This window comes from Girardinichthys multiradiatus, chromosome 18, assembly GCF_021462225.1.
Source record: "Girardinichthys multiradiatus isolate DD_20200921_A chromosome 18, DD_fGirMul_XY1, whole genome shotgun sequence".
Taxonomy (NCBI): domain Eukaryota; kingdom Metazoa; phylum Chordata; class Actinopteri; order Cyprinodontiformes; family Goodeidae; genus Girardinichthys; species Girardinichthys multiradiatus.
In genome coordinates, this window is record NC_061810.1 from 38,880,268 (window position 1) to 38,892,166 (window position 11,899).

Consider the following 11,899-nt stretch of genomic DNA (forward strand, 5'->3'; position numbering starts at 1 on the left):
AATGAGCTGGGCATCTTCAAGATCCCCTATTTGTGTGCAGGCTGCAGGCTCCTCTGCATGTGAATAAGATGCCACAATTAACCAATAAAAAAGTGTCCACCCCTGCTGTTGCCAAGTCTGTGTGGGTCCCATCCTGAGAGAAAGAAACAAGCTAGAAACTATTACCCAAATATTTATACATTATGAATTTGCATGAACTTTGATTAAAAAAAACAAAAACAAAAATAATGGTTCAACCAACAGGGTGCATTGTGGAAAAGGTAATGCCCTAATAAATATTACCAAAGGCTCAAAAACCTTTTTAGCAAAGGGTTTAAAGCAGCTTATTTTAGTGTAACATTTCTAATGGCAATACTTGCACATTTTACATGCAGTGTACAATACATACCAAAATAAGATTTCCAAAAATTACAAAAATGGTGAAAACATTATGGAGTATGAAGGTTTTAAGTAGACAAAATCAAGCAGACAAAAGATGAACATGAAAAGCATTTGCTGAACACTCAGCTAATTTTGGCAAAAAGGATATCTAATAGTTAGGATGTGATAAAAGTAATGATCGAAAAATAATAAAGAATGACTCATTCAAAATTTAGGCAACGGCCAGGTAATAAAGTGACTGAGGAGTGTTAGTGTGCACCATGTACTTTGCATCACAACTAAAAAGGCATAAATAATGTTTTAAAGGGTTTAAGGGGTTACCTTTAAAAAAGATTCCCAAATTGATTGGGTACTGGCTAATAACGTTAATTTGCTGACAGCAGAGCTAACAAAGACGGCCTTGTATGAAATACAAAACAGACACAGTTAATACTATTTAAAACCTTGCTTTATTTTTTTTCACATTTCTTTAAACTGGGTATATTAAAAGGAATTCACAAAGACTAATATTGATCATAACCCATCTGTGATAAAAATAGAATGATCTACATTTACGAGCTTATTTTTACCCTGATTACATGAGACAAAGACTGTTCCTGAGATTTGAGTCTTAAACATTCCAAGTCAGAGTCAACTCATGTCCGAAGTCTTTGTTTTTATCACTTGCATGACTGGAAGTCACAGGCTCAAGTGTCCTTCTCTGTTCCATATGTTTGTAGAATCAAATGGATGCTCTCTCTGGAATGCTCTCAGGCCATCACCAAAGACAACTAAATCTAATGAATTAGCAATGAGTCACAGGATTTCAACATTTACTGTTGACTTAAAGTTTATAGATTTTAGGTTTGGGCACATACCTATTTCTACACCTAATATTGAAACAGTGAAGTTAAACATGAAATATCAAACTCACATTATGGGATTCACTAGTTTGGATGTAGAATTTTTTCTATGTTGTCTTGTTTTTGCCCTTAGTATTGGTAATGTCATAGTTGATTATATATCTTGTTTAAAATCAGCTACGCTGCATGGCAAATGTATTTACATCCCTTTAACTTTATAACACTTAGTTAATGGAAGAAGGGACCAAAACACAGATAATCTCATAAGGGTGACCTGGAGGTTAGCACAACAATGCACATAATTCTAATAGCAAAGCTCCAGACGGCAACCAACGATCTAAAAAGGACCAGTGTGGAAATGCTATAGAGTAGCCTGAAGATCACTCTGTCCTATGAGAAGATTCTAGAAGACAATCCTGATACCTCTGGGTCTAATGAAGACCTAGCATGGCAGTCAGAAGGCTGCAGGGTCAAATGGCAAAGCATTGTAAGGTGACCCAAAGGTCAATTCAATGGCAGGGCTTTGAAGATTGGTGAAGAAGCTCTTAAAGTCAGCAAAGTGGCAGCAAAACTCAGGGAGGAAACACGGCAGGAGGCCACACTGACAACCGCACTGTGTGGCTGAAATTAAAGCGCTGTTCTAGTCATACCAACAAGCACTTTAATACTGCAGATCTCATTCACTCAGCCACACTCACAAATGCACACATTTTACTTGATTCAAATTCAGTAGGCAATATGGGGATAAGTCCATTGCACAAGAAAGACTAATTTGGCATTACTCACTAATCAGGTTTGAGAAAAGAAACAAAAAAACATCTAACATATTTATTGGCAATTCTTCACTGCATTATTTCTAAAAGTGGAAAGTATTATGATTAGACAAAGAACGTTTGAAACCTTGTTAAACTGATTAGCTTTACACAGCATAGCTCACAAGAACACAACACAGCACAACACAACATAACATTATGTAATGTAATGCAGCAGAATGTAACAACGTAATGTAACGTAGTGTAGCGCAACATAACGTAATGTAACGTCACATAACGTAACGTATCATAATACTTTATTTATGTTGGGCCCAACTATGGGAGGGACAAAAATGATGGAACTACACTAGAGAACAAATAAGACAATAAAAAATAAAACTCTGAATCCCAGAATGCACAATATTAACATATTTTGATGACAGTTCCCAGGAAGTAGGGGTCACAGCTGAAATCCTTGTGATATCTACAAAACTCTGATTGCAGCAGCATTTCTTCTTCTTTCCCCTAGCTCTCCGCAAGCTGCATTGGGGAGGACACACGCATGCATGTGTTGATCTCACTAGTCGAGGATAAGACTGCATCTCCCAAGAAACCTTTATGCAAAGTCAAGAATGGTCTGCTGTTTGTGTATCCGGTGACTGTACTCTGGCCGGAAACAAGACTGTGTTGAGAATTAAAATCTTTAGTTTCATACTATGTGTTCAGTTTGCATGTGTATGCATAAAACTGGAATATATCATGTTAAACCTGTGACCGCAGGGAGAGAGAGGTCACAGCGGAGTTCAGGCTGGAAGAAGAATCACCCTCAGGTCAGGATGTTCGCCAGCAGCTGTAAGCAGTAAATGCCGGCTGTATGGGCAATAAAGCAGTAAATGCCGGCTGTTGGGCATGGTATAGATAATAAAGTACTCCCATGGGGGTTGGCTAATTTACAGCGGTGACACAGATTTCGTAAAAAATTCTGGGAAGGGAGGTTTCAGCAGTCAGCTTTGAAGTTCGTTGAGGGTATAAAACTTTTAATACTGATGGTCAGATAGACCACTCGGTGAATACAGCCTACCTTTGCTGATCCAAGTCTCTCCCTAAGGCTTTAGGTAATCTTTCTTTCTTCTTTTGTATTATTCTTTTGTATTCAATTATGCATTGAAAATCATTGGACATATATATCAAATTAAACTTGTGCTAATCAGAATTGTATGCTCTTCTCTGTTCTTTCTCATGACATCCGGACTGGGGTGAGGTTAAGGCCGTATTATTATATCTGGTAGAATTATTTTACCTCAACATCTGGCTGCCTGAAACCTTCTGCAAAAATAATCTGAGCCAAAGATTCTCCAAGAAGAGACAGGTTATCTCTAAATCCAAAACGGTTTTCCTTTCACTGTCCTAAAAAACTCAATGTTTAAAATCACAGCACAGAGCAACAACAACAACAGCACACAGGTCCTGACAGTTTGAAACTCCACCAGTCAAATCAAAGCAGTCAGCTGACTCGGTCTGAATGAAGCAGTGAAGTGGTTCACACGTCATCGGGGACGTCACCTGAAGCAAGCTCCGGCCCACTGCTTCACCCTAACTACCCTGTCGAGTTTGAAGTGTGCTTTAAAGCCTCGGTGTAAGGAGTAACATCACTACATAAAACTAAAAGTATTGATTGTCCGCTTTAGGAGCCAACTACTGCAGCTAAGGAACATCGTACAGAGCTTGAGGTTATCTTAAAACGACTGAATTAGTGAGTTCAGTTGCTCTAGCATGCTTGTTAACATTTTTCCCATTGTTTTGCATGGGTTAGCTTAGCCGGTGTGATGCCGAAAATTGCATTCCCTGTCATGGAAAAACAAATTGCTCTTAACACCTGCATATCGTTGAGAAAATGAACAAAAATATGGCAGACGAGAAAACTTCTAAAAATATTCGGAATATTGACATGTTACTTATTAGGTTAATTTAAAAAAAATTACGATTTTCTTACCTTTTATCTAAACACGTTTGAGTCAAATGTTTTAAAGTCACAGTGTCTTAAAATGATGTTCCCTGCTGTGTGGTTTGCGATTATGGCTCACATTCTCTGGTTTTTGTACCCACTACACAATAGCTGAAGCATTGTTACATCCAAATGTTTTAAACCAGCAGTTACAGTGAGGAAAACAAGTATTTGAACACCCTGCGACTTTGCAAGTTCTCCCACTTAGAAATCATGGAGGGGTCTGAAATTTTTATCTCAGGTGCAGGTCCACTGAGACACAATCTAAAAAAAAAGAAATCCGGAAATCACAATGTATTATTTTTTAAATAATTTATTTGTGTGTTACTGCTGCAAATAAGTATTTGAACACCTGTGAAAATCAATGTTAATATTTGGTACAGTAGCCTTTGTTTGCAGTTTTCTTGTAGTTTTTCACCAGGTTTGCACAAACTATTGCAGGGACTTTGGCCCGTTCCTCCACACAGATCTTCTCCAGATCAGCCAGGTTTCGGGGCTGTCGCTAAGACAACCGGAGTTTGAGCTCCCTCCTAAGATTTTCTATAGGGTTTAGGTCTGGAGACTGGCTAGGCCTTTCCAGAACCTTGATATGCTTCTTACGGAGCCACTCCTTGGTTATCCTGGTTGTGTGCTTCGGGTCATTGTCATGTTGGAAGACCCAGTCACGACCCATCTTCAATGCTCTAACTGAGCATTGAAGCACTCTCTTTGGGAAGGAAGTGTAAAATGTTAATGGGTGCAGGTCCTCCAGTAGCTTCATCTAGGAAAGAAAGAAAGATGAACTCTGAGCCAGTTCCCAAGTTGAGTACAAAAAAGCGTTGTGGACCAGCTGTAGCTGTCTGATCAACTTTTTAGGCAGACCTGTGAAGACACCTTTGTAGTAATCAATTCATTATTACTGTAATATTATTATATATCTGCTTATTATATATGCTTTAATCATTTGACTCCTAATAACTTTGATACAAACATTTTCAACTTAATTTCTGTCTTTTGGTGTCTCATTTACACACACAATCTCCATAGCCGAACCTACTTCTGGTTGCCTTATACACTTCAGGTCAGATCCCCAGCCTCGTAGTGAGTTACACAATGCATTTCATTGCAGTTACTGACATGGTTAATTGAGGATATTAAAAAAATTATGAGGCATAGTGATTTTATGAATTTCACATAAAATGCTCTGTTCACTCTCAAAATGGGAATTAGACTTTAGACTTTTTTAGACTTTTATTGTCATTCAACAGCAAATTCATAATGTACATTTAAACAAGATTTTGTTGCTAGGCTCCCAATAAAAACACAGGAAACAAGTAAAAGCACGACAGTATAAATATAAACATATGCAACAGGAATGTGGCAAATAATGAATAGGTTAGAAAATTATGTACAGAGAGAAAAGTATATGTAGGGCAATATGAATAATGCAAGTAGCTGTAGCAGCTGAATGAATTGTAACAGAGTTCACAGTGACCATGTAAAGTGACTAGTGTATGTATGGGAGGGGGGATTATTGGGAATTTATCAGTCTTATGATGTGGGGGATGAAACTATTGCAGGATCTGCTTGTTCTGCATTTGAAGCTTCTGTACCTTTTGGAAAACAGTCCACGGTGGGGTTCGGAGGAGTCTTTTGTAATTGTCTGAGCCCTGGTTGGGCCGTGTTTGCGAGCAGTGTCACAGATGGAAGGAAGCTCTCTCCCAATGATTTTTTTTCTGACTGTCCTCACCAGTTTCTACACATTTCCAGTCTGAGGTGTTGCAGGCCCCACACCGGACCGAGATACAGCTGGTCAGTATGCTCTCTATTGTACCTCTGTAGAAGGCTGTGAACGTGGGAGGGGAGAGGTTTGCTCTTCTCAACTGTCTCAAGAAATGTAGATGCTGCTGTGCTCTCTTCACAAGAGCAGAGGTGTGGAGGAACCAGGTCAAGGTGTCCGTGATCTGCACCCCCAGGAATTTGATGCTGCTGACCCATTCCACTGCAGCATCATTGATGAGGTGGGGTTGTGACTTGGTTGATTTTTCCTGAAATCAACAATAATCTCTTTTGTTGACATTCAGGATTAGATTGTTTGTTTCACACCAGTCCACCAGATGTTTCACCTCCTCTCTGTAGGCCAGTTCGTTGTTGTCCCCGATGAGACCCACCACTGTCGTGTTGTCCGCATACTTAATGAAATGGTTGGTTCTGAACTGGCACGGCAGTCCTAGGTCATCAGGGTGAAGAGCAGTGGGCTTAGCACACAGCCCTGGGGGGGAGCAGGTGCTGAGAAAGATGACGTTGGAGGTGTTTTTGCCAACCCTTACAGACTGGGATCTGTCTGTAAGGAAATCCAGCAGCCAGTTGCACAGAGGGGTGTTGAGTCCAAGGGGGGCCAGTTTGCTCAACAAGTTCTGGGGGACGATTGTGTTGAATGCTGAGCTGAAGTCCAGAAACATTCGCACATGGGTATTATACTTCTCCAGATGTTCCAGGTTCAGGTGGGGTGTGGAGGAAGCAGCATCCTCAATGGAGCGTTAAACAAAATGGAGCAGATCAAGTGTGTGTGTGTGTGTGTGTGGGGCGGGGTAATGTGGTTCTTCCCCAGCCTCTCAAAGCACTTCATCATGATGGGAGTGACTGCGACAGGGCAATAGTCATTGAGTGAAATAAAAACAAAATCTAGACTTTATGGCTGTTGTGAACAGTTATTTTAGTAATCGAGTATTCTATCGATTGTTCTGACGATTAATCGAATAACAATTTTTGTGTAGGTGTAGCAACTTAAGATATATATGAAAGAGAAAATGTAAGAAAAAAATTCAATTTGTTTTTTAAATAAAATGTTATTGCATCAAATTCAATAGGATTAAAACATCACCTTTAATAAGTGATTAATGCATTTTCAGCTTCAATTACTTGATTTTTTTATGGATATATGTGAGGTTTGATATTGCGTTAAATACAAGCATTTTAGCATTACAAAAGAATTTGAATCTTGTATATTGTTTTTACAGATTGCAAAACTAAATGTGATCTTTGTAATGATAGCAATAGGGTTAGTAAATAGGTTTGAGTTCAGAAATTTGGCTACAAAGAACTGAGTTTTGGTGAGTTATTGTAAATAGCAAATGTTTATTCATGTTTTAATTAAGACTATATTATGATTACGTTGGTCCAGTGTTTGCAAACATTTTAATTTGAATGTTTGACTGCTTCATGTTCAGTATCTTTCTTGGCGGCGCATCTTTCCCCTCGCCTTCTTCCTCCATAGCTGCTAATATCCCTTAAGGGCCTTTCAAACAGGACGCGGTTTGCACTGTGCTCGCTGCTAGGTTTAGCGCATTTGCACTGCGTGCCGCTAAGCCTATGAGGTCTGAGTGCTTCTGCAACCAAGATCTGACCTGACCATTTGGAAAATGTGGTCATGTGGGCGTGTGATGTGGTAATCTGGCAGGGGGCGGAGTTGCTGTGAGGGGCTTGGAGCCCGATCATAACTGCTTGCAGTTCTAGTTATTATTATTCTCACAAGGGAGAACAGCTTACCGCACTAGACGTGTTCAAGAGGTGTTCAGCATCTGTTCTGACTAGACAAACAAAATAAATCTTCTTACATCATTCCAAGGTAACTCCCTTGAAGCCTGGGCCCCTGCATGTCTGAGAATTCTTCCTAGGCATGACTGACAGAACTCAGGGCCCAGAAGGGCATCCTTATCTCATACTCTCAAACCCTGAAACCTTCTCTGAGACTAAACAGAGCCAGCTGCCATGACACTGAAGTGAATTAGTCCTGTAGCAAGAACAACAGGGAGGGGGAGGGAATACTTTCATCAGATCATGCAGTGTATCAGGTCCTAAAACAAGTGTACTTTCTGATTTTTTCACCACAGTTGACAAAGCCTTCACAGAATTGTTACATTTATACTGTGATGAAATTACACAAAGATGTACGCCATCTACTAATCAAGTGAGTTCAAAATGCAATTGATTGGACTGGACTACATTTGAGTTTATTCAAGTAAAAATGCTAAATAAAAATGCACACCACACTATTCAGATTTTTATTTGTAAAGCAATTTGAAAACCATGTGTTATTTTCCATTAACTTTACAATTGTGCATTAGTTGTTTATTTATTACATAAAATCCCAACATTATACAAGTTTGGGTTTTTTTCATTGAGTGTCCAATGTACTGAACATAACTGCCTTAGCAATCACAGTTTTAGAAATTATTTTTGGGCACCCTTCCCCATCATATTCTTTTTTGTATTTTCTTCTGGTTTCATCACCATGATATAGCATTTTGGAATAAAGATACAAATCAATAATCCGAAACTAGAGGCAAGAATTGCAAATATTTCTACAGCAACACTTAGCTTCCCAGGAGAGCTGACATATGCTGGAATAAAAGTGATCCACACAGCACAGAATATCAGCATGCTGAAGGTGATAAATTTAGCTTCGTTGAAATTATCAGGCAGTTTACGAGCTAGAAAAGCACAAATAAAACACAACATACCGAGAAGACCTATGTAACCAAGGACAGCCCAGAAGCCCACAGTGGAGCCCAGAGAACACTCCAAGATGATTTTGTCTTTATATTCTTCAAAATTCTTAGAAGGAAAGGGAGGAGAAATTGTTAACCAGAGGATACATATGATAACCTGTACAAGAGTAAAACCCAGAACACTGACTCTCTGGTGTGTAGGTCCAAACCATTTCATCATATTTCTTCTTGGAAGTGTAGCTTTAAAGGCCATTAAAACCACTATGGTTTTCCCTAGAACACAAGAGATGCAAAGGACAAAGGTGATGCCAAATGCTGTGTGCCGCAGCATGCAGGACCACTCAGAGGGTTGGCCGATGAAAGTCAGAGAGCAGAGGAAACACAGCTTTAAGGAAAAGAGCAGCAGGAAGCTCAGCTCAGAGTTGTTTGCCTTTACAATAGGAGTTTTCCTGTATATAACAAAAATGACTGCAACAGCAAGAGTCATACATGTTCCAAATAAAGACGCTGCAGTGAGCAATGCCCCCATTATTTCTTTATGTGAAAGAAACTCTGCTTTCTTCTGTATACACGCATCTCTGTTTTCATTTGACCAGGATTCAAGGGGGCATCTCACACAGGTGACAGAATCTGTAAAATCATGGCAAAAGAGATGTTAAACTTACTGTGTCAATTTGTCTTGGTCTTATAAATTGCACCTATTTTTATCTATATTAAATTTATATTCAATTAACTGGGGTATTAGACTTATTATTAATAGATAAATAAAACAATGCGGTAAACATAACTCATACCCACATATACACATATAAATACTAACTAACCCATACTGTCGCTTATTTCTCCTTCTGCACATCTTATACAGTCAAAACAGCAAATAGGCCTTCCCTTCTGGAGAACTTTTTGGGTTCCAGGAGGACACTTCTCACTGCAAACTGAAACTGGCACCTACATAAAAATGCAGTATAATGAAAAAAACAACATTGATTTAGGCATTTTTCTACTGTTTGATACTATACCATATAATTAATAATAAGTAAATAATTAAAATGATTACTTGAATACTTACCTGCAGTGAGTTTTTTGCCCAAACTGTTGACCCAATTTTTACATCCAGTTGTTTATCTGCTGGTAATGATGCATCATAAAGACCAACAGCTGCAAAGTTCAACATGCCATTTTCTTTTCGCTGCCAGTTTATAATTTCATATTTTGCTGTTGGATCTCCATTCTCATTAAAATAAACCTCATCTCCTTCCTTTGTTTTGAATCGAATCCTTTGTAAGTGCTGTAAAATCTAACATATAAAATTATTATTAATATTAAGCAAGGTATAGGCCAAGCTATGATTAAGAAATATTCAATATAAATTTCTATACGTATATCAGTGTTGATATTAAACTCACTGTTAATGGCTCTAGCTGTACGTCATTGTGACATGTTTTATTACAGTTGAGAATGTCATGCAGTGCATGTGCTACTGCATAAACTCCTTTATAGACATTGTAAAATATGGGCATGAGTGACATGTCAGTGAAGCTGTTTTCCACTCCAGTTAGATCTTCCTCACCAGTACATTGCTTCTGAATCTCTGCTGAATTTGAATGATTAAACTTACAGTCAAATAATGCCTCCCAAAGCTGTGTAAATAAGTCACTATTTGATGAATTCAGCGGCTTAATGTTAAACATGAACTCTCTAAGTCCACTGACATGTGCTTTGGGAATGGATAGGCCTATAGCCCCATCCAGAATGTGATTCCTATCCATTGCTGCAATTTGAGAATCAAACATCCAGCCTTCAGTTCCAACCCATTGGTAGCCAGTTAAGTTGTTGATGGAAAATTCATGTAACAACACATCTAAGTCCATGTGGGAAAGGAAAGCAATAACAACCCTTGAGGTAGATGTCCTAATAATCTCAATAATCTTCAGTATTTTGTCCGATGGATCTGTTCTGAAGAATGATACAGAATATTCAAGACAAATGCCCAGCTGCTGTGCAGTTTCAGTGAAAGTCGCCATCCCATTATTTCCATAGTCATCATTAGATCTAACAGCTCCAATCCAAGTCCATCCAAAGTGCTTGACCAAGTGGGCCAAAGCTCTGCTCTGGTAATAGTCACTAGGAATTGTTCTAAGAAATGAGGGGTACTTGGTTTTATCACTGAGACAAGCACATGTGGAAAAATGGCTAATCTGATGGAAAACAAAACACAGCTTTTTTAAAATAATGTTTGAAAAAATGCTAAACAAAGTCACTTTATTATCATTTTCACCCACCATTGGGATATGAAAAGGTCCAACTGCAGTGGCAATGGCTGCGCTAGGAGAGGAAGAGGTTTCTCCCATTATCACTTGTACTTGTGCAGGTCTTGTACAAGCCTTTGAAGGTGAAGCCTCAATTTCATTACTGTTGAGTAAAGCCAATGCAACTTTTACACTTCTGGCAATGAAACCACAAGCATCATACATTTTATAGCCCAGAGTAATTTCTGGCAGTAGATCTGTACTGTTATTAATTTCCTCAATGGCAAAAAGCATGGCCTGAGCAAACTGGAAGTCTCTAAAATTTAAACTTGAAGCAAAACGTTTTAAGTATGAAATCAAAACCAATTTGATCTTTATGTTGAAATAATAGCAACAACATACAAAATAACTTTTATAACCAGTTTAATATTGTAATTCACCTGGTGCATTGGAGTTGCTGAGGTTTTTGTTTAAAATTATCTTCACTGTTCTCCCAGCTGCTGTGGAAAGAGAAGACTCCTCCCAACATAATGTCCCCATTCTTAATTAGCTGGGCATCCTCAAGATCCCCTCTATGCATACAGGCTGGTTCCTTAGCATGAGAGAATGAAGCCACCAACAAGAAATATAAAAGTTTCCATCTCTGCTGTGTCCACCTCCCTGCAGACATTGTGCTGAGTGAAAGAACCACATTTAAATCCCTCACACAAATATTTATACATGATGTATTCACCTGAGATGTAGTGGAAAAAACAATTATGCATCAACCTACTGGGTGGGGCAAAAAAAGGGAAATGCCCTAATAAATATGACTAAGTTTACAAAAATGATTTAGCAGGCTAAAGGTTTCATTTTAATTAACTTTTATTCAGCAAATTTTTGCTAGAATTCCTGCAGATGTTAGATACTTTGAGATTACACAGAAAAATGCTAACGCAAAAAAACTGAGAGAATAATGCCGTACGAGGGTTGAAAGTACACAAAAATACAGATTGAATTTATACCATTTTTGGAGATTAGGATAGGTTATAGGCAATAATAAAGCAACCATTTAGATACATAGCTACTCAGTATATCTAATGTAATGGAAGAGAATCAATTAAATGACAAAAGAGTAATAGTATATGTTATGAACTTTCTGTCACTACTCCGTTGCTAAAACGTAATGTAATACATTTAT

The 11,899-nt window shown here is 38.4% G+C and overlaps 1 protein-coding gene across 1 annotated transcript; it reads right to left on the reverse strand.

Annotated features, from left to right (window-relative positions):
* Positions 1-8,192: 8,192 nt before the first annotated feature.
* Positions 8,193-11,323, reverse strand: LOC124884302 (extracellular calcium-sensing receptor-like). The gene is made up of 6 exons (XM_047392142.1): positions 11,160-11,323; positions 10,753-11,035; positions 9,877-10,668; positions 9,540-9,767; positions 9,295-9,418; positions 8,193-9,100 (listed from the first exon to the last, which is right to left on the reverse strand). Exons 1-6 carry the CDS (start codon positions 11,297-11,299, stop codon positions 8,193-8,195), a joined length of 2,475 nt encoding a protein of 824 aa, XP_047248098.1. The 5' UTR covers positions 11,300-11,323.
* Positions 11,324-11,899: the final 576 nt, after the last annotated feature.